This window comes from Schistocerca americana, chromosome X (assembly GCF_021461395.2).
Source record: "Schistocerca americana isolate TAMUIC-IGC-003095 chromosome X, iqSchAmer2.1, whole genome shotgun sequence".
NCBI classification, from domain to species: domain Eukaryota; kingdom Metazoa; phylum Arthropoda; class Insecta; order Orthoptera; family Acrididae; genus Schistocerca; species Schistocerca americana.
In genome coordinates this window covers 673,164,390-673,188,912 of record NC_060130.1, presented here as the reverse complement: position 1 = coordinate 673,188,912, position 24,523 = coordinate 673,164,390, and the positions used below count along the sequence as shown (strand labels likewise).

Sequence of the window (24,523 nt, the reverse complement as noted above, 5' to 3'; positions counted from 1 at the left end):
GTATAAATTTTGTAGTCTGATCAGCCTGAAGTAATTACATGCAGAACTGTGAGTAGTATAAAATGTCTATTTTCCCTAGCTTACTATTACTCCGTGAAGAAATAAGATCTATCTGTTTGTTGAGAACAGAGAAGGTCACTCTTCCAGGTGAAGCACCATACATTAGTATTTGTGATTATGGGGCAACTATTCACAAGTCTGAGCTGCAAGAGATGGCTGTCATGTATGTGTGAGGTGTGCTTGCTTGTGTGAATGAATGTGTGTGTGTTTTCTTACTAAGAGTGATTTCAGTTCAATAACCTATTCTTCATTATGAATTATGGGAATATTCTGCATCTAAGAAAAAATAAGGATTTTTTAAACCAGTATGCTCAGAATACTATTAGAAATTCCTATGTGTCTTATGTGTGATTAACATATATGTATTCCCGAAGAAAAAAATTAATGTTTAAATTGATATGATTCCTAAAGTAGCAAGATTATGAAACTGTGAGACTCCAACGTGTTCAGAACCCATACCATCTGTAACTTCCAACTAAAGGGCAGATCTTTTACACAGATGCAAAATGTTCTACATAAATGGATAATGTCTGTATAGAACACCCAACATTCCTACATTATCCTTTGTCTGAACTTCAACAATATTATGTAATCTGCCTAGCTCCTTCTGCTTTCACACCACTGACTCTGTCACACTATTCTTATTTTTTCTTCCTATTACTGTTCCAGTCCTCCCTAACATTGGTTCTATAGACTGATATTTTTCTGAATACCTCTAAATTTTATGTGTGTAACTCACTTTTTACATTAGTATTTATTTAATTTGATATTTATTTAAATATTACGTTTTTATTTTGTTACAGTATCCAAAGCAATATATCAGCAACCTCAAAATTATGTTTATCTTCCTGATAACCTTTTTGTTTGAGGAAACGATGTCTTACTGCTCAGCAAGTGGAAATCTCCATTTTTTTGTGTGCCTTACTGTCACTCAGTACTATTTTTAAAGGCAAATTGTGGCTGTCTCTACATAATTGCACATAATCATGAGAAACATTCATTGTCTTGCTAGTTAGTGATGATTACATGAAGTAGTAGTGGAAGGCTAACTATGTTATGTACTTAATTATGGAGACAGGAAATGGCGTATCCCATTTCAATGAAATACTACTGATAAAATTCAGCATATACAGGAGATTAAAAATGAGTATGGCTCTGGCAAGGCTGCATTGGCAAAGCATATACATGAAATTCAGAGATGAATACTGTAACTCCCAATAGCATGTCTGGTCCAAGTTAAAGTCTTTCAGAAGATTTATAACATAGAATGTTAAATTTTGGATGTTCTTTCTGTGGAAAGTTGTTAAGGAAACTTTTGAACACCGGTGTGTTAAGGAATGTGGTTTCACTTTGTTGTTTTTGTACCTGTCAGGGAAAATCCACATGAGCAAGATAAGAAGCAGTAGGACACACATAGGTCTCATCATGCTTCCTCTACATATAGAACACAGGAGGAAGAGAATGGTGGTCGTGTTAAGCAGTACCTGACAGCCACTAACCAGTGGCATGAAGAGTGCAGATGTCAATCAATATCCAGGGCACCTGAGGGGAGGGTATTTGCTCTCATGTCTGATGCAATGATTTAGTATTGAACTGTTCTTTTTATTAAGCAGGAGATATAAAACATAATTTCTGATACCACACATCCAGAGTATATTTTAAATACAAAAAGTTATTCAAGCAGTAGAGAAACATTTCTCATGTACACCTTCATCTGGTTTTTTAATACTTTCATCATATTTCGCTGAAATTTTTGATTATTCTTGAGTTGTGTTAGTAATAACATGTAACTCAACAAAATATTACTGTCTAAAATAAGTGTGTAACTGAATATTGTTCATCACCTGAAGTATTGCTTTTGCTTCGCTCAGCCCAGCGACACGGTTCCACTGCACATTAGGATTTCTATGAATGATATCCTTTTCAAGAGTCTCTACAAGATGCTGTTCATACTGGGCAGCCTGGAACACTTTTGGTGGGGTTTCATGAGAATCACTATCTTGTGAAGGTGTTGCAGATGGTAATGAAGGCGGTCCCTCATTGCTCCGTCTTACAGGTCCTTGTGTTTTCACGCTCACTGCTGCTCCAGGATGTGACCGCTTTGTCAGGCATGGAGTGCGGTCCATTGAATGAGACTTCCTGGATCGGCTACAATGAAAGAAGTCAAAAGTCTTAATGAAAAATTTACTTGGTGAAATTGTAATGACTTATTGTTAAATGTGTAATGAATTCAGATATTCATTAATATAATACTATGACAACTATCTCGAAACTGAAGTTATGGTATGCATTTTTGTTTATAAGAATTAATTATGGAGCACATTTATGATTCAAACTTTCAGAAAATATTGATGGTACTTCTTTCCTATCTTTCCACATTTTCAGTCATTGCAAAATTTGTGGGAATCAAAATTCAGACACATCTTAACCACATTTTCATTAATGAATAGCTTTCTAAACCATCTTAGAAGAGGTGATATACTGTGTGAGGGTCAATTTAAACATAGGACAATGTAACAAACTCTTAGTCAATGAAGAACCAACAAACACAGTGAAAACATGAAAGCATGTGACAGTATGGCTTCATGAACTGCCAGTAATGGAGGAGATGCATTGCAGTTTAAGAATCACTAAGTAAGAAATGGTGCTGTCCCTTAACTAAAAGTGGCTCATGTCAAAAGTGTGACTGTGGTGGTATGCTCCTTCAGAACTACTTTTAGTAAAGAAAAAAAAATCCAAACTTAGCGACATTAAAACTATATTATAAACTGTACCATACAGATATGAGTTACTGAATATTAACGACAGGATATAACCCTCTTTGGTTGTGCTTAACAAGTTTGTAAGCTTCCAATACATTGTAAAATAGTGCTGTGACAATTTGTTGAATCACTTGAGCAATTGCATCTTGGGAATGTGGAAACATTTGTTTCAGCTCTTCATACTTATTATGAATGATCTTACAAAGGGTAAGCTGTGAACTTTTAAGAAATCCTACAAAAAGTGGATAATTTTGAGAAATATCTGGATAAAAAAATTACTATGGTAGATATTATTCCAAAACATTGTGATTATTTTCTTTAAGAATTACAAATTTGTTAACTTAGGCATTCACAAGAAAAGTTGTTTTTATACAGAGCAGATGGAGAGGGTGGCAACAGTTACTTGAGTGGCTCCTTTAATGATACTGCAGCTGTTTTGTGCTAACAAATAGGTGAGCTACAAGAAACATTTCTGAAAATGGTAAGGTTTTGGCTTTTATCTCCACATTTGCTCTGCAGCACTATTTAAAATTGTTTCTGCAATACTAATTTTCTGTATACCTTTTATGTAGCTCTCAGAGATGAGTTGTCCATCAAGACAATGTTAGACAATAAGGAACTGTTTTATGGACTTTCACAAAAGATAATGGTTATACAGGTCACAAGTATCTCATTATTGTGTATTTCCATGTGTCAGAAAAGTGTATATACACTGCCTGACAAAAATAGTGAAGCACCCAGTTGGGGAGGAGGGAACAAAACGAAACTTCATGGGTTGAGAGGGTATGTGATATTATTTCAGTGATTACAAGATTGGGGCAAATTTACAAAGAAGTTGACAGTAAAGTGGACCCACCTATCAGTATGACATTGCACTCTCTTTTGCCTGGCTTTATTTACTGATACAATTGTCAAGGATGTCATAAAGCCATTGTACCCTCTCCAATGGCAAGTCATTCCTTGGTATCCTGGATACTGGCACTTTGACAGAGTTGATGTCTGAGCTGGTCCTCAGCATTTTCTATCAACAACAAATCTTGATGTTGCTAGAACAGGAATACCCCAACATCACACAGAGACTTCACAGAGGCTCTTTCCATGTGTGGATGAGAATTGTTCCGTTGAAAAGTAGCACCACAATACTGTAGTACGAGTGGTAGTATGTGAGAATGCAGGATGTCTGTTATGTACCATTTTGCCATCACAGTTCTGTAACCAGTACCAGCTACGATGTAAAGTCATACCCGATGGCTCTACACACCATGATCCCAAGACTAATACCACTATGCCTCTTCAAAACATTGGAAGAATGGGACATCTTCCCACGTCACTACCATGCTTGTCGACGATGATCATCTAGCCTAGCGCAGAATCATGATTCATTGCAGAATACAATGTGACATCTTTCATCAGCAGTCTAGGTTCCATGTTCGTGGCACGTCTCCGAACACTGCTGTTTGTGTTATGGCGTTAATGGGAGCCTACATATGGGAAAGTAGTTCCCTAGTCTGGCTGCTGCTAATCTCTACTGAATGATGCAGGATGATACAGAACATTGCAGGGAATCCATTACTTGTTCTTGGATGGCAGGTACAGATGTGGAGGGGTTACAGTGTGCTTCATGCACTAATGAACTACGGTGGCTGTTCTACCTGTCACAGAGAATTGCCACTATAATCTTTTACACAAACACTGGTGTTTTATATGTCTGACAGCCGACCATGTCTTCTGGGTGCTTCACTGTTTTGTCAGACAGTATATATAACTACTAAGAAGCCAACATTTAATTCATCTGTAAAATCATTTCTGTAAAAAATAAATAACACTGCATAATATATTATAAAAAACTTGACCAATATGTCTTTTTATCAAATATCAAAATATCTTTTATCATACCCTTGTATATTACAAATAGAGCACATACAATATTTTGATTTTATTGATCAATAATTCTGTCCACAAAGAGTTCAGCTCATGGGGAAAGATATTAGCTATCCTCATAAAAGAGCACTATTGTCACTTTGGAATTCTGTAGATGACATAGAACTAGAAGCAGGCACTCATGTGACCATCCACCATTGACAAATCATTTCAGGCAAGTGATGTCAGTTGTACTAATCACTGCAGTAAGCTAGGTTGAGAAGGAGAGGTGACAGAATGGAAAAGGAGATATTGTATTTGGATGTGGATATAACCACACTGAGACTGATGTTGCCCAGTTTGTTAGTGTATCAATGTGGAATGTCGAATGTGTTTACAGGGAATAGTGTACCATTCACAGCCAAGTAACAGCATATTAACTATGGTCATGATAAGGTCTTAACTAACAGGGATGTCAATGATGATCAGTTTCAAACTTGCCAGGAAATGACATCAGTGAATGCAGTTTCATCTCAGTAAGTTGTGAAGGGAGTGCAATGGACATTTAGTGTAGGGTGGTACCTCACAAAAGGCCATTACTCACAAATGCACATAAATCTACTTAATGAGCCAAACAACACAGAGGACTGGAGGCACATAGTGTGGCCTGTTGAGTCATAGTTTTTCCTCTTTTCAAACGATACAAGGTGCTGAGTGCATTGGTGGCTCAATGAGGCATTTAAACTATAATGCACTGAGGGTGTAGGTCAGGATGGAGGTGGTCCTGTGATCTTCGAGGGATGTTTTTTTGTACCATGGCTTGAGCCCATTCATTCAGGCTACGGATGTATATTTCAGCATTCTTGCCAAACAGTTATCTTCCTTTCTTCTATATATTCATGGTGATATGCCATGGACACTACCATCTTTCATGATGGCAACAGCTATGTTCACAGGTCTGCAAGCATATGTTCCTGGTTTGATGAACATTCAGGGACCCTATCAAACCTCAGCTTATAACAGACCAGAAAAGTTCAAACAAAAACTACCATATCACACAAGTATACCACACTGATTGAAAGAAACCAGAAAATTAATAGGTACATCTTTCTACCAAATTCTGTGACAAGGATCATTTTTCCACACAAGTGACAATATGTCATTTGCCACCCCCCCCCCCCCCCCCCTCCCATTTTTCCACACAATAAACATTTCATGCCCCCTTTCCCTTCTACTTCCCTCGCACGTACATTACCTGCCAAGCTGCAATTCCTTGGGCTCTTCATGAGACCTGTCAAAATAAACCTAAATCTACTGAACGTGGAAATGGATTGGTTTTGCTACTAATTATGATACACTCTGTGTGCAAATTTTTCACAAGAGGCACCTCTAGTGTGCCTCAGCCTGGTGCCCCAAGTGGCCCTTGGACCTTAAACAGGGCCCTCCTGTGGCAACGTAGAGATTATGACTCAGAAACATCCAGATGTGACAGAAATCTATGTAATGGGGAGAGTAAATGATTCTGAATAAACTTACAAAGTTTGTGGAAGTGATCTGGTATGATAAGATATCAGTAGTATGAAAAAGGCAACACCAAGTACTAGTACTGAACTAAGTGTTATTAGTGTTCTATGCCCCACAGAAAATTGGATATAGGTAGATGAGTTAGTTTCAATTTCTACATGAGGCTACATACTGTCAGATTATTTGTGTAAAAGCAGTTATGAGACTAAAAAAGAGTAGAAATGCAAAGCTATTATAAAATTCTTTATACACAGAGATATATGCAAATACAGTTGTTGCTTACATCTATAGCTATGCAAGAAATCAACACTTCTATGTGGGAAGTTCAACACTGATTTATATTCGAACTAGCAGTAATGGAGCAAGGTGGAACTATTGACTTGTTCTTATACCATTCCTGATAGTAATATAAACATAGGGGACAATTTCACAAAATAGTTAATTTTGTATTCACGTTGTATTTTATCAGAATTAATTGTTCAAAATATTGCTGCAGAAGAAGCTGAGTAGTGCAGCCGCTGTAGTGTAGTGGTTATGATACTAGATTGTTGCATGGAGGGTCGTGAGTTCAAAACTCACCTGAACTGAAACATTGCTATTCTAGAAGTATCCACAAATGGCAAGAATCATTGTACCAGAATGTTCTGTAACAGTATATATACTGTATGTGTTCCGGCTGGAGGCAGTTCACTCTGCGCTCTTGTATGTGCAAGTGCTGAATAAACCTTCGTTAAATAAAGTTAGTGTTCGTCATTCATCTCCTAACACCTTCCTCTGCGTGACATTACTCTGGTGGAGGCGCTGGGTATTGGAACTTGTGATACCGCACATTGTCGACGACACAGTGGCTCCCATCAGGCCACGACAGAGCCGCCATTTACGTGGCGAGAAACCCGAGTTTGAGGCATATTCTATAGATCCCAATCTATCAGAGACAGAAGAAGAAGATGACGTCACGATGACAGCAACTGTGTGCCATCACATGAGACATCCTTCTGGGTTCTCTGGTGACGATGGTCAAGATCCAAACAAGTGGCTGAAGGTATATGAGCTTATAGTAAAATTTAACAAATGGGATGACACCGTGTGTTTGGCTAACATATTTTTCTACTTGGAGGGCACTGCCAAGCAATGGTATGAGAACAACGAGGAGAAGTTCACAAGCTGGGAAGTATTTCAAGCGGAACTGCGCGAGTATTTTGGCGACACACAACGACAGAAGTGCAAGGCTGAAGATAAATTAAAGTGGAGGGCACAGTGTCCAGGAGAAACTACAGCATCTTACATTCAAGACGTCTCCCAGCTAGCACTCAAGCTTATTTCAAGGTGGATATTGAGTTTAGGTTCAGTTGAAAATTCAAGATTGAAAAATCAACCTGTTACACAGCTTGTTTCAAGGTGGGTATTGAGTTTAGGTTCAAATGGTTCAAATGGCTCTGAGCACTATGGGACTCAACTGCTGAGGTCATTAGTCCCCTAGAACTTAGAACTAGTTAAACCTAACTAACCTAAGGACATCACAAACATCCATGCCCGAGGCAGGATTCGAACCTGCGACCGTAGCGGTCTTGCGGTTCCAGACTGCAGCGCCTTTAACCGCACGGCGTATTGAGTTTAGGTTCAGTTGAAAATTCAAGATTGAGAAATCAACCTGTTACACAGTTTACATCAAGCTGTAAAAATTTAGCTTGAATTAAAATAATTTTCCCAAGCTTGAAATAAACTGTAATTTCCCTGGAACGCTGTACAGCAGATGCGCGCGCAGCATAGCTTCCATAGACGTCCACGGGAAGCGCCACAAGCGTTTATACGCCATGACGTAAGGGTGTTGTCGTGTGTGACGTCATGACGGCGCGGAGTCTGGTTTTAGTGTGGCTGTCTCCAGTTCTGTTTTATCTTATTTTATTTACTTTTCTGAGCCTTGCTATGTTTACGGCCATTTTACCTTTGTGACGCGCGTTAATGGTTGTGGTTTATTGACAAGTTTGTTTTATACTAGAAAACAGTTCGGTACGTTAATGTTACAAATGTTAAATATTACGTAACGTAAAGTTACGTTTAAGGCCATTTTACCTTTGTGACACGCGTTAATGGTTGTGGTTTGTTGACAAGTTTGTTTTATACTAGAAAACAGTTCGGTACGTTAATGTTACAAATTTAAATATTACGTAACGTAAAGGAATACCATATTCTTTTACGTAGAAAAATTGAGCCTGGATAAAAGTGAAATGGATTACCAGCTAAGAATGCATATTACAAGTTGTTGAGCAAAAAGAGGTCATTTTAAACTAACTCCCTAATACGTGGCACAAATAAATTAAAACTTCTTCATAATTTTTTCACACCATTTCCATTCTGATATTTATTTAATTAATTAGGTTCAATAAATTCAGATTAATATTTATATAGCTTAAAACAAGCTGTAAATACCAGGCTGTATTCCACGTGTGTAGATACAGCTGGAGCCAAGCTTGATAAGTCAAGCTTGAAATATAGCTTGAACTCTGCCAACTTTGATGTTTGTTTCAAGCTTGAATCCAGCTAACAGGCCTGAATATTCCAGCTTTGATCAAGCTTATATACTTGAACTTTACAGCTGGAAACAAGTTTGAAACCGGCTTACTGTGCTATCTGGGCTTGGAGCTGTGTAAAATAGTGGATCCTCAAATGAAGGAGGAAGATAAGGTTGCACATCTCATGAAGGGTGTTGCTGAGGACATGTATCAAGCCCTACTCCTGAAGGAGGTTTCGACAGCAGACGACTTCATAAAATGGTGCTAGTATATCGAGACAATGCATCAAAAAAGAATTACACGCAAGAAGTTTGAACGGCTTCCAAGCGTCGTATCGATGTCTGTGATGGAGGAAGAAACTGATTTCACAAGTGTTCGTTGTCGGATAGTGAGAGAGGAAGTTCATAAGGCACTTGGATTGCACGTCGAGCAAAAAACCGAGACGCTTCAAGAGGTCATAAGGGAGGAAGTGGAACGGACATTGAACCCAATCTCTCGTCCTTCATTTCTCTTTAAAGCAGTAAAAAAGTCGAGACCCAGGCGAAGTTACGTTTCTACAATGCCGCATGAGGAACCTGTTTAGGTACCAAGGAAGACTAATGTCTGGAGGACCCAGGGTAACCAACCAGTATGTTTCCACTGCGGACGACCGGGACATGTGATGCGTTATTGTCGAGAAAGGATATTTGATGGCGCCCGCGCCAAAAGACAGCAGAACGATCTTAGCCGTCGCCAACTCCGGGAAGACGAAGATGAACAAGAAGAGGTGGGCGCCAGACGGCGTAGGTCACCATCGCCGCAAGCTAGCCGCTGGAGAGGACGCTCCCCAACACGCCGATCTAGGTCCACATCGCCGTTTAGAAGCTGCAGCCGATCACCTAGCCGCCGCCACCTGGAAAACTAAAGAGTGCGACCTTTCTTGGAGGTGAGACTGTCGAAGAGAAAAATCCTCCGCCGTCGATCACTACGAAAATGATAGGAAACTACGTCGATGTCCTCATGGATGAAGATAAATCAGCCCAAGCTCTTGTGGACTCTGGAGCATCATAATCAGTCGTTTCGGAGAAGTACCATCGCCAGTTGCAGAAAACCGTATTCGTCGACAGCAAAACATCTCTGCTGAAGGAGGCTAATGGGAAATATGTAAAACCTACAGGAAGATGTGTCATTCGTGTGGGTATAAGTGGCCATACACAGCTGTTAGAATTCATCGTCTTCCAAGAGTGTAATCATGACGTCATTCTCAGATGGGACTTTTTGATAGCTTCTCAAGCAATTATAGATTGTGGTCGCTCCAAGATTATGGTAGATGAGATGAGGTACTCTGGACAGGAAGATGCGCATCCGAGTGTGTGGAGACTATGTGTGCTGGATGAAGTAATCATTCCTACAGTCAGCACTAGAAAGGTAGCTGTCATGTGTCATGCCATGCATCAACCCATGGATCTTGTAGTGGAATGTAAGAGAAGCAAACCACTGGAGAATAACTTGGTCATCCCAGCCTCTGGCATCTCGTTTAAGAACGGATTCGGTGAATTGTGGATAGTTAAGTGTCGCCGAGAACCGCAGATCCTTCCAAGATGCATGTGCGTAGTAAATGCTGAGCTGCTAATTGCAGAACAGCTGAGCGTCATAGAAACTTCCCATGCCGGGTCTGTGGGCGAAATTAGCGCTACTTTCGCGCTACCACTACGAGACAGGATCTTCTAGCTCGACTATCACCAGAACTCACTAAGGAACAACAGAAGAAGCTAACTGCCATTCTTCAAGAGTTCTCTGAATGCTTCAATCCACAGGTGAAGAGCAAATTAGGTAAATCGTCAGTGAAGCACTGGATTAGCACTGGAGACCATCAACCAATAAGCCAGAGAGCATAACGTGTGTCAGCAACGGAACGTCGAATAATTTGCGACGAGGTAGAGAAAATGATGAAGAATGACATCATTCAGCCTTCGCAGAGCCTATGGTCGTGACCAGTGGTTCCTGTCAGGAAGACAGATAGCAGTTGGCGCTTTTGTGTTGATTACAGGAAGCTTAATAAGATAACTACAAAGGACCTTTACCCTCTTCCATGAATTGATGATACACCAGATTGTCTGAAAGGGGCTAAGTTTTTCTTAACCATGGACATGTACTCGGGATACTGGCAAATCGAAGTAGATGAGGCTGGTCGTGAGAAAACTGCATTCATCACCCCTGAGAGCCTGTATGAATTTAAGGTAATACCGTTTGGTCTGTGTAATGCACCAGCAACTTTGGAACGAATGATGGATAATCTTCTAAGGCACCTGACGTGGACGATGTGTCTTTGTTAATTAGGTGACATTATAGTGTTCTCAGAGACATTTGATGAATTCATAAAAAGACTGAGGGCCGTTCCTAAGTGCCTCCAACAAGCCAGACCGTAACAACAAGCCGAACTGAAACTTAATGCAAGAGAGTGTCCCTTGGAGCAAAAGAAATCTAAATGGTTGGACACCTTGTGTCAAGCGAAGGTGTACGGCCAGACCCAGAAAAGGTGAGAGCTATGACGGAATTTCCTATCCCTAAAAGTATTAGAAATGTGAGAAGCTTCCTCAGATTGTGTTCTTATTACCGTCGTTTTATCAAAGACTTTTGTATCAAAGCCAGGCCACTCCAAGACTTGTTAAAAGCCGATGCTAAATTTATCTGGGGTGGTGCTCAACAAGATTCTTTCGATTTGCTGCAAAAAGCTCTGACGACTGACTCTGTACTTGGTCTGTATGATGAGAGAGTACCTACAGAACTACGCACAGATGCCAGTGGGTATGGGATCCGTGCTGTTGTAGCGCAGATTTCGGATGGAAAAGAGAAGGTTATAGCCTACGCGTCTAGGACACTTAAAAAAGCCGAGAGAAACTACTCAACTACAGAAAGAGAATATCTTGCTGTGATCTGGGCCATGTGCAAATTTCGACAGTATCTCTACGGAAGGCCATTCACAGTTGTTACAGACCATCAGTCACTTTGTGGGTTGACAGGTCTTAAGGATCCAACAGGACGACTCGCCAGGTGGACACTGCGACTTCAAGAATATGACATAACCATAATGTGCAAAAGTGGGATAAAACACCAAGATGCCGACTGTCTCTCAAGAAACCCTGTGCGAGACCATCAAGACTTTGATGAAGATAGTGACTGTCTCGCTGCACTCTAGGATCTCTCTGCCGAGCAGAAGAAGGACGCCAAGATATCTCAAATTATGCTTCCTTAAATCGGTCAGAGGATGTGAAAGGACAATTTAAGGTAGTTAATGGATTACTTTGCAAGAAAAACTTTGATCCGTTTTTGAAAGAGGTGGCTACCAGTGATTCCTAAACACATGCGCTTAGATGTTCTACAGAAATTCCATGACACACTTGAGGCCGGACATTTAGGATTTATTAAGACATACGATAGGATCCGCAAGAGACTTTTCTCGCCGGGTTTATTTAGGAGTGTCCGTCACTATGTGTCGCACTGTAGCGAGTGCCAGAGGAGAAAGGCAGTTCCTCAGAAACCACCTGGCCGACTCATGCCAATTGCACCAGCCGAAACGCCTTTCCATCGTATTGGGCCTGACCTCCTCGGACGGACGGCAGGGGTGGCCGAGCGGTTCTAGGCGCTACAATCTGGAGCCGCGCGACCGCTGCGGTCGCAGGTTCGAATCCTGCGCCGGGCATGGATGTGTGTGTTGTCCTTAGGTTAGTTAGGTTTAAGTAGTTCTAAGTTCTAGGGGACTGATGACCTCAGCAGTTAAGTCCCATAGTGCTCAGAGCCATTTGAACCTCCTCGGACGATTTCCAACGTCTGCTTGTGACAATAGATGGATTGTATTTTGCACTGATTGTCTGACGCACTATGCCATTACAAAAGCCGTGAAAACAGCCGAAGCATTCAAGGTAGCCAAATTCATCGTAGAAGACATTGTATCGAAACACCGTGCCCCAAGGTCGTTAATTACGTATCGAGGGAAAGTTTTTCAATCGAATCTTGTGACAGAGATAAACTGTCGGTGCATTATTCATCACATGACGACTGCCTACCATCCGCAAACTAACGGGCTTACTGAACGCCTTAATAAGACCTTGGCCGACATGCTATCAATGTTCGTCAATGTTGAGCAGAGCAACTGGGATGAGGTGCTACTTTTCGTGACGTTTGCCTACAACACCGCCAAACAAGACACCACAGGATTTACGCCATTTTTCCTGGTGCATGGGCGTGGGGCGACTACGACGATCGACACTGTGTTTCCGTTACATCCTGATGACGTGGAAGACGTCTACATCGGCCAGATAATAAACAGAGCTGAGGAAGATCGGCAGTTAGCTCGACTCCGTACGTTGCAGGCTCAAGAAAACGATCGCCGAAGGTATGACACAAGCCACCGCCCTGTTGCCTACCAGTCTGGTGACCTCGTCTGGATCTTCACTCCTGTTCGGAAGGTTGGCCACTCTGAGAAACTCCTCAGGCGCTACTTTGGCCCTTATAAGGTTGTAAGACTGTTGTCTGATGTTACGAAGTTGAAGACTTCGAACCTGACACAAGACGACGAAAGATCATCGGTCCACGCCCTTCGAATGAAGCCCTATAAGACTCCTGCAACCCAGGGTACAGTCGAAGCTCCAGCGACAGGCAACAAGTGGAAAGGTAACAAAGAACGTAGCGGCAAGGGAAGTTATAAGAAGATCACCACCAGGGTGAACATCAGTCATCGGGAGTCAGAGTATGCAAGACCGATGATTCATTCCTGGACTAGGAGGATGTAACAGCGAGACGCTGTTCTCTTAAGGAGGGAGCAATCTCGCAGAAGAAGCCGAGTAGCGCAGCCGCTGTAGTGCAGTGGTTATGATACTAGATTGTTGCATGGAGGGTCGTGAGTTCAAAACTCACCTGAACTGAAACATTGCCATTCTAGAAGTATCCACAAATGGCAAGAATCATTGTACTGGAATGTTCTGTAGCTGTATATATACCGTAAGTGTTCTGGCCAGAGGCACATCGCTCTGCGTTCTTGTATGTGCAAGTGCTGAATAAACTTTCGTTAAGTAAAGCTAGTGTTCGTCATTCATCTACTTACACCTTCCTTTAAGTGACAATATAGTTTCTAAATCACTAACAATGATACTTATATTAAATAACCTGGAAATAAAATTTCAAGAACTTGTAGAGATGGAACTTATAAAGTGAACTAATAACTGATTTTGACTGACAGATTATTATTCAGTTTAAAGCTTTCACCCTCCCCTTTTTAGTGAACATCTTTATTTCTTCTAAAATACCATATTTCCGCAAATATTTGTAATTAAAATTCTTATTTGATTTTTGATTTTTAATCAGTGGCTGTTTTCAAAATTCAGTTCCACAATTTTGTAGCTCTGATTTGTCTGAGTTCAAAAATGCCCCTCTCACTGGCAAAACTTGTTAATTTACTATTTATTCTATCTACAAAATTTGAAATTTTAGCCATTTTTTTCCCAGGATTTGCAGATCCCGATGAGTATATGTATGGTATTTACAACATAATTCTTATAATACTGTCATTTTCCTTGATAAAAAACACATAGTTAATGACACTTCTTTGTCTGATCGTAATTTTGTGCCCACAAATTTTGCTAGTTTCCCTCTATAAAGTAAAAATAACAATAAATTTTGAATTTTATTAATACACACTTCTGTAACTCACTGTGCAGAACAGTGTTCCAGTTACTCCTTGTCTAACCACCAGACACTTACATGTAAATATCTTTGTGAACTTCTTTTAGCTGACCAGTCCAGGTTAACATCTTATGGTCATGCTCAATTAAAATATACTATTGGTCAACTAAATGATTCCATCCAAATGTACTCTTATGATGTGATTCACTCTGTAGTTAGTTATTATTTTACAAACATAATATAAACTGTTCATATGAACACCTACTGTGTGCAGTTTTTGTATGACAGTATATCAAATTTTCAAATCCCCCCATACGCGAACAAGCAGTTTGTCATCCTTTGCTAGCTTTTTAGATAATTTACTATGTGTGGCTTTGTCTGATGCATTTGTCAAACATTTAGAGTGTTTGATGTGTTTGAGAGAAGTTTTGATTTTTGGTGTTGATGTTTCATTGTGCAGATTTAGCAAAAAAGAGATTATTACAATACATCTCACTATCATGAGTTTTTGCAACTGTGGAAACTATGATCAAGGATAAAGACAAAACAGTACCGGCAATGGTAGACGTCTTGCCTCTTTCCCAGCCATATATGGTATTATGCTGGAAGAGTTAAAAAAAGCAATATTTTATGCACAACACACAAGAAGGAGTGCAATAAAATAAAAAAAATATCAAAATTAACATCTTCTTCCAAACACAATGTATATGTTTCCACAGTGTGATATTTTAATAAACTGTTGTTAGGTAAGAAACTAGATGAAAATAAATTTTTGCATACTTGTGTCTTTTTTTTTTCAGTGTGAGGGCCAAGTAAAAAACAGAAAAAAAATTCCTTTAGCAGAGTTTCATAGCTATATGTCTCTCAGTTTTAACTATTTTCTGGACTAGCATCTCGTTTTCTTTTTCTTTTTTATACACAGTGTTAAAGCCAATGCAAGGAATGCTTTGTTTGCATTGGTTGCCATTCCCTCTAGAGTCAAAATACTTTGTAACATGCTATGCAACACACCTGCATCCATCATTGCCAAAGCAGTATGCACACATGCTGTTAGGTTGTATCCATCCATTGGTGGAATACTATAAACTTGTTCCTTTAGGTGTACCCACAAATAAAAAGCTAGTGGATTAAGGTCCGGGGAACATGGAGGTCAGAATATTTGACCTCAGTGACAAATCTATTTCCATGAAAACGCTTAATTTAAATAGTTACACACATTCATTCTGAACCGTGGCTGTGCACCATCACGTTGAGACCATAGCTTTCGCCGAACACTAAGTGGGATGTTTTCCAATGAGCCAGGCAAAGTGCTGTAAAGAAACATACAATACAGGAGCATATTCAAATTTTCCAGCAATATGTAGGGGTCCAAAAGCACTCCTTCCATGATTCCAGGCCACAGATTTATGGCAAAGCGTGCCTACAAGTCATGCTTATGTGTGACATGTCGGTTGTGTTGTGACCAATAATGTCTGTTGTGGAGGTTAAAAATACCTTTGCGAGTGAAGCTAGATTTGTCTGTCCGTATCACACTCTTCATAAAATGTTCATTATCTTCCACTTTTTGCAAAAGCCATTCACAAATCTGCATTCATTGAATGAGGTCTTCTGGCCACTGGTGTTGAGTAAATGTGTAATGATACAGGTGCAATTCTTCACTAAGCAACGCTTTAACAACCAATTTTTGAAATATCTGAACTGCCTTGCAATATCATGGGTATTTCACTGAGGTGAATGGTGAATGGTATCAAGAATTGCATCCTGTGTTTGTGGAGCATGTCTAGTCCTTGAATGACACCTGTCCATTACTTGTGGATAAAGACTACTGCTTCCCTGATGACATTGCTCCAGGAGACAAAAACATTCTTATCAGGATGTCACCTTTGAGGGTACTGTGCAGTATATGTACGAGCAGCAATAGCAGCTTGGTTATCGAATTCCCCCAGTATCAAAAGCATAGTGATGTATTGGCTACGAAGTCTTTCGCGACGTATTTCTTGAGTAAAAATTTTCTCGGTGTACATGCCGCGTCAAATCAGGATAAATCTCCAAGCTTTCGACCACTACCTCCATGGTCGTCGTCAGGGCTAAAACTGACTGTCGTGAACTAGCGAGGTTCCCACTTTTATACGCGAATGTGTTCATTGTTTGTCTACTTCATCTGGAAGTCACCCTACATGAACTGGACAGGACTAGTTACGGTTGTGCACAGCCCAGTTAGTGGACACATAGAACAATGTCCCGATTATAAATGATAAGAAATGATAAGGAGTAGGGAAGAAACATCTAAAAAATAAAAACGTAAACTGATGAGGTTTAGAACCATAAATGTGGTTTTGATGTCCCTTCAGTCCACTCAGTGACTTCCAATGTCTGGTACAGTAGTGCAGGGTGATACACGTTCCTCTGCACATTACAATGAACTGCGTGCCAAGGAAGAACAAACTGCATGTAGGGGTATATGTGGTTCCTGAGAATAGATGGATAACTGTGTTAATCCACTGTGTCTTCCGACATGACAAGAACACCCAGGGAAGCCACGAAGACATTCCCCAGACCGTCACATTCCCTTCTCTATCCTGGACCCACTTGACGATTGTTGCAGGGTGTTTGCTTTCAGAAGTTTGACATAATGGAGCGTAAAACTGATTTATCTGAAAAGACCTTCTGTCACCACTTAATGGATGTCCAGTGGTGCTATTGGCAAGCAAATTCCAGCCTTCGTCGCTGATGAACAGCAGTCCACACGGGTGCACCTACATCTGCATCTACATGGTTATGGTTCAAATAACACTTAAGGTTGTGGCAGAAGATTAATCAAACAAAGTGCACTCTAATTCTCTACTACTCCACTCTAGAACAGCACGCATAAAAAATGAACACCTATGCATGAACCATGCACCTGCTGCAGAGACCCATATGCAGCTACATGCACTAAATGGCCATGAGGAGATACTGTTAATAGTCCCTTGGTTCATCTTGTCAATTGCTCAACAGTTTTACATCTATTTGTCTGTACACATCTCTGCAGGCATCGTTCAGCCCTGTCATCTATAGTGCATGATGCACCACAGTTGCACCACAGATTTATAACCACTTAGCATCAGTTTTGGATATTGCAATTTTGCCATGCATGGTATGCTTTAACCATGGTGGCACATGAACAGTTTACAAACATAGCCATTTCGGAAATGCTTCCACTCTTTTAAAATTATAGAAAGCATTTTTGACTGGAGCACAGTGATTGGTATAAAATGTTAAAAATCAGTAGAAAACAGTCTCGATCACATTTTCAGACTTTTTATTTTTTGACAACCCCTTTTAGCCTTTTCCTCGGACCATCAGGCTCAAATCCCTGTAATACAGTTATGATACATATTCAGTATAGGGGGATGAAAATATGGCTAACAACGCCTAAAATATAAGCTACAAAGTATGATGTTATGCCCAGTATGTGTGGCGGCAGACAGAATGAGATACTTTGAAGTACAGTTGTTACTACTGAATATGGCCTGAAAGCAAGTGACCGGGCCCTTTTAGACATTAGATAAATCACACCATTTCTGCACTGACAAAGATTGCGCTGTTCCTGCATACCCCGACACACGTTATACTCTACACTGCTAATGCTACCACCTGCTGTCTGTGAGTGGCTATAGCACTTTGATGTCGAACGTAGGTAATGGTTACATTAGTGTGACTGGGTCATGTACACTGATCCAGCCACAACATTATGACCACCTACCTAACAGCTGGTACATCCACATTTGGCATGGATAGAGTGGCAATGTTTCATGGTACTGAAGCAATAAAGCCTTGGCAAGTCGCTGGAGGGAGCTGGCACCACACCCGCCCACATGTCACCTAATTCCCATAAACTCCAAGGATGGGGGTGACAAGCTCTGACTCCACATTCAATCACATCCCAGAAGTGTTCGATCGGGTTCAGATATGGTGAATTGAGGGCCAGCACATCAATTGGAACTAGGCACCGTATTGAACCACTCCATCACATTCATGGCCTTGTGACATGGCGCATTATCTTGTGGAAATATGCCACTGTTGTCAGGAAACATGATCGTCATGAAGCGGTGTAAGATCCTGCTTGGCAATCATGGTGCCTTGCACGAGCTCCACTGGATCAATGAAAGCCCACGTGAATGTTCTCCTAAGCATACTGGAGCTGCCACCAGATTGTCTACGTCCCACAGTACAGGTGTCAAGGAAATGTTCCCCTGGAAGGTGACGGATTCGTGCCCTCCCATCAGCATTGGGGTTCATCGGACCGTGCAGAGCATTACCACTGTGTCATTGTCCAGTGCTGATGATCACGTGCCCATTTCAGTCGTAGTCGCTAATCTCGTGGTTAACATTGGCACATGCATGGGTCATTGGCTAAGGAAGCCCACCGTTAGAAGTATTTGGTGCACTATTTGTTCAGACTCACTTGTACTGTGCCCAGCATTAATGTCTGATGTTATTTCGACCACATTTCACTGCCTGTTCTGTTTTACCAGTCTGCAACATCCGATATTCGTACTGAAGGGTGGCTGCCCAACCCCACGATGTCTGGAAGTGGTTTCAGTTTTTCGACATCTATAATGAAGGGTGGCCACCCAGCCCCATGATGTTTGGAAGTGGTTTCACCTTGGTTCCGCCATGTGTTGAAAACACTCACGATAGCACTCGCCGAACACTCGACAAGTAGTGCAGTTTCCAAAATGCTCAAGCTGAGCCTCCAGGGCATCCCCATTCTACACACGGACAACACATTCACTGATACTGCATGCACCATGCGTGTGTCTGACTAGCAGTCACTCCTTGTCAGATAATGCTGCTATCGTCTGGATGGGTTTATATCAGTAGTAGGTTGGTGGTCATAATGTTGTGGCTGATCAGTGTATATACACTAGTCCTTTCCCCCACCTTCGCTCATGTATACATATTCAGCACATTTCTTCCTCTCCGCTCTCTGTGTCCATCCCATTCTATGTAAACACAAACTCTCTCTCACTTCCTTTCTGTCTGTCTCTCTCTGTCTCTATCTCATACACACACACACACACACACACACACACACACACACACACACATATACACACATACAAGCACAGTGCTTCATTTGTGACAGTGCGATTCAGTACCCAATACCGGTACCTCTGACAAAAGAAAGCTTTAAAATAACGTTTTGGGATGTCTAAATTAAAAAAAAAGAAAAATCACCCCCTAGAGTGCCACAGTACCAGAACGTTTTTTTGTTTTTGCAAATAAAGCGGTATGTAAGTTGCATTTTTGTTCTTGCACCAACAGAAGACCACTACGCTCCGAGCCAGGCATCGTGGTGCAGCCTGATGTGCTTGTGGTCGCCACCGCCAGACACACTCACTACAGGCAGGAAGCACAGGAACTTGGTGACGCAGCAACAGCTCTATAGCAGCAGAACGCACAGCAGCTGGAGACCATCGCCTCTGGGAAGATGCTGTCACATTCTCCATGTCACACACTAATGATTTAAATCAAACCTCAATAAAGAAGTCATTGTATCCATCACTTTACCTTCTTCAGCTGCACAACATTCTCCCTCAGCAGCGAATCCTAGCCCCCACTAAGCTATCAGAGCCGTCATGTTATAACTTATGTTAGGGGGACTGCTGGGGATGGACATAAAGAAGAAGATGAACAGCCAGACGACAGCAGCCATAACCTCGGATCGTCTGCAGCACGGACATCCTATGCAACAACACAATTTTTGTTTGAGCCTGTATGGTTGTTTTCCTATCCTCTCTCAGTAGGCAACATGGTGGAACAAATTTCGGCTCAGGGCGCTTATTTAGCAGTTAATAAACCAAGTAGCTCAGGTACTAAGTGAATCAGGGCAACTAAAGGAGGAAAGGAGGGAACAGACACTTCCTAGTGCACTTGTCCTGGGCACCAGCACTGCTGAATTGATAACACCATTTTCAGGAAAATCTGGAGAGCATATTTTGACGTTTGTCGATAGTTTGGACACAGCTGCTATGTTAGGAAATTGGAGTAACGAGCAATTGTTGAGTACAGCCAAGTTAAAACTACTGGGGGCAGATGGTTGGTTGGTTGTTGCGGGGAAGGAGACCAGACAGCGAGGTCATCGGTCTCATCGGATTAGGGAAGGACGGGGAAGGAAGTCGGCCGTGCCCTTTGAAAGGAACCATCCCGGCATTTGCCTGGAGCGATTTAGGGAAATCACGGAAAACCTAAATCAGGATGGCCGGACGCGGGATTGAACCGTCGTCCTCCCGAATGCGAGTCCAGTGTCTAACCACTGCACCACCTCGCTCGGTGGGGGGGGGGGGGGGGGGGGCACATGGACACATGTGATGTACCACAAGAATTTAAGCAAAACGCTGTTGTTTGATGTCTTCAGAGAAGAGTTAGTAGGCAGATGTAGAAGGAAGGATACATCGAGACACTACCGTGAGCAACTTAACAGCTTGTTTCAAAAGCATGGGGAATTAGTAGAGTGTTTTGTAGATCGTATTCAGAAAATGAATGTCAATACATAAGAGCTCATGGAGGACGATAATGCTAATGAAGCCTACTTGTAAGAAGCTGAGCAAAGAGAACTTGACGCCTTATTACTGGGTTCACACCCAAAAATGTCTCGTAGAGTCACGATGGAATTTCCAAAGACTCTAAACAAAGCAGCAGAAACAGTGTTGGTGCTAGCCAAAACTAATGTGGTCGCCAAACCTTTGAAAAATAAGGTCCTGTTTAACACAGATCTTACATGTTTTACATGTGGGTATATCAGGCCTGATTGCAGAGAATGGCAGTGCCAGATATGTACATGGCTTGGACATTCTGAACAGAATTGCATGGACAGAAACTCGGAGAGGCATGGAACACGGCTAAAGGCCAGACCTCGCTCCTCTCAGTTAAACAAGGCAGCCAGTAAAAGTCAGCGCAAGTGCAAAACCAGTCGCAGACCCTTTTCTGACCAGGTACATGAAAGGGGACTTTGTAAATTTTTGTAAGACACCGGATTGCAGGTATCTGTGGCAAGTAAGGCTATACTTGATAAAGTGAAAGTGAATCCGCCATGTTGGTCAATAAGCAGCATAAGCTGGGGTCTTGTAGATTCAACTGGTTCAACTTTATTTGGTTTCTGAGTTGGGGGAGATAACTTCTGCGTTGGTGTAGAGGTTTTTCCTGTGTTCGGCAGTGGCTACATGGTCATTCTCGGTTTAGACTGCCTGGTTGCACATCACATCAAAGTTGACATTGAGTGGCATATTGTAGAAATGGATGGAGTACCGTTTCATCTTTACTCTATGACCAGAATGCCATTACTGTCGCAAGATTCACCCCTAGGTCAGCGGCGACCACGTGATTGGTTTGAAGAACATTCTGGACAATTGGAGTAGATGATTTGGCCAATTCGAGTGGATGATTTGGCCATCCAGATCATATGATATGAATGCCATCAAATATTTATGGGACATAATCGAGAGGTCAGTTTGTGCACAAAATTCTGCACTGGCAACACTCTCGCAGTTATGGACGGCTACAGAAGCAGCACGGCTCAGCATTTCTGCAGGGGGCTTCCAACGACTTGTTGTGGCCATGCCACACCGAGTTGCTGCACTGCAGCGGGCAAAAGAAGGTCCAACACGTTATTAGGAGGCATCCCATGACTTCTGTCACCTGTGTAGACCTCAGTTGCCACTATAATTTTCACAGTAACTAGAATCATATACTACCAACTTATGTTGAAAGTAAACCCAATCCCATCCCTGCCGACTTCCATCTATGAGTTCAAACTTGTCGCAATGGCATCAACCAGAAGCAATGATATGAGGGACAAAGTGTACCTTGAACATAGACCTCCGCACAGAAATAAGTGCTACTGAATTCGAGCAAATAATGTACAGTGTGATACCATCAGTGGGGAAATAAATCCGAAGTGTAAATATTTGTAAACAACTAGTGTTTTTATTGCAGTAAAATTTGAGGCCGAATTTTCTTCGTGGCAGGGAGGAATATAAAGGGATAAAGTTACAAGCGAGTCTTGGAACCAGCAAAAATTGCATCATGACGAAACCAGGGCACCGCTATTTCATTTGTAGTTGGCAAAGGGGCTGCACGGTCAGCAACTTCGCAACAGTACAGTGACGACAGACGACACGTGCCACTTGACGTAACCTACACAATTACTGAAACTCAGTTATGACAGCCGGAAAGTCATTGACACGTTACACACAGTTCAGTGTGGCACACTAGCCGTGGTGAACAGCACGGAGAATCAGTATTTAAGGACGCTCAAAGCAGCCTGTCGTCTTCGAACAGGTGGCTAGTGCTATGACGTTGAGGCTATGCTATTCTGTCTCAGTGACGCAGATACTTCTGCCACAGCTGGGACATTAACCGCTGCCTGATGCCTAAGCCTCTGGGCACCAGGTGCGACTCCACACTTGACCACCATCCCCGGAGTACGATAGGAGGTTCCAGTCATGTCTGACCCCGCCAGGGTATTGACAGAAGACTGATACTCTCTGTGATGCAGGCTAATGTCCCTGCGTTAGCTGCAGCCAACCACACTCACTACAGCGAGGAAATATGGGAACCTGGCGATGCAGCACCTGCCGCCCAGCAGTGGAACCCGCCATCAGTAACCTGAGGCCATCACCTCTGGGGAGACGCCGTCATACTCCCCACGCCACACACTAATTATTGTAATGAAGCCTCATTAAAGAGGTCATTGAAACTATCATCGGACCTTCTTCAGTTGCCCCACATTTTCACTCAGCAGCGACTTCTAGTCCACACTAAGCTAGCAGTGCCATCCTGTTTGTTTAAATTCGGATACATTACTTTTAAGCATGCATTTGAAGCTTGTTTGGAATCAATTTAGCATTTTTGGTAAATATTTGTAACTTCTTATATTGCTGCAATCAGACTTCTGCCATATTAGCTCGACACTGACAAGTGTGCGGCAGTATCGGATACGTAACGACATGGGATTGCCAGCTTGTTACCATTGAGCGGTTTGGCATCTGGCGGCCCCCATACACTGTCAGTCACAACGCTTCTCACACACCTGATTTTGCTCCCTCTCTGCAATTAGGTAGTAACATGGCACTTACCTCAGCCTTCCTTTTGCATGATTCATTTGTACCTCGGGCTTATCGCTTGTAATTGCACAATGTACCTTTGATGAGAGATGGTCTTTGTCGAATGGTCATCTGTCGGTTGGCACAGAATGCATTAATATGCCAGGTGGTGGCTAGCTACCGTCTGACATTTTTACCAGTCGAAGAGACTGTATCTCCAGGATTGTGGCCGACCGTGAAGAAGTGGTCACCGGTACCTGCCTACACCGCAGTAGAGATCCCTCGCTCTCCACCAGAGATAATAACACAATTCTTCACTCACAGCTCGAAGAAGGTCGTAGCGTACGTTGTATTCAAGGAACAATATGAAGCAGTAACAAACAATCAATAATTCTACCAAGACCACGTGCTCTGAGATACACTGGGCAAAAAGATGAATAACGCATTTGTTTCTTTTAATGTATGTGGTACTCTATTAACTCACTTTCTTTCATTTAACGTTTTCCCAACACCACATACCTGATCGTTGTTAATTTACCTTCAGTGATCTGGCGTCCAGCAATTATTAACAACGGCTGATAGGAGAGGTGAGATACAGTATAAATGGTCCATGAAGTGGGACTATGCAAGTTGCTATCTACAAGATGAAGCTAATAAAATGGATTGAGGAAACCATTGGACTTGTGTAATATAAATTGTCACGATGCTGAGTTCTGTCTGGGAAAGTAATGAAAGCAATTTGATTGTTTTCAAAATTATGCAAACATTTTTGGGAAATTCGGTTTTGCATTTCATTTTGGTAATCATTCAAAATATGTGGCAACCTTTTGTGTTAATAATAAAATGGTGAAACCCTCATGTCTCTCTGTTTCTCCATTTAAACACGCTAATCTCCAAAACTATTAGACGAATTTTCGTAGGGTTTTCACAGGTAACACGAAAGTAGCTTGGTACAATGCACAGACTTTATTTCATCCATATCAGATAACGGAAAAAATATAGTGTGACTTAAAGTTTTATCTAAAACTGTCGTGTATGTATGTTTGTTTGTACA

General features: G+C 41.7%; 1 protein-coding gene across 1 annotated transcript in view; it reads right to left on the bottom strand.

The window, feature by feature from the left end:
* LOC124555595 (katanin p60 ATPase-containing subunit A-like 1) overlaps positions 1-24,523 on the bottom strand; it is a 170,899-nt gene that overhangs the window by 55,874 nt on the left and 90,502 nt on the right. Inside the window, exon 4 of the mRNA XM_047129560.1 lies at positions 1,905-2,208. Within this exon, the coding sequence (XP_046985516.1) occupies positions 1,905-2,208 (304 nt within the window). The remainder of the gene's footprint in view (positions 1-1,904; positions 2,209-24,523) is intronic.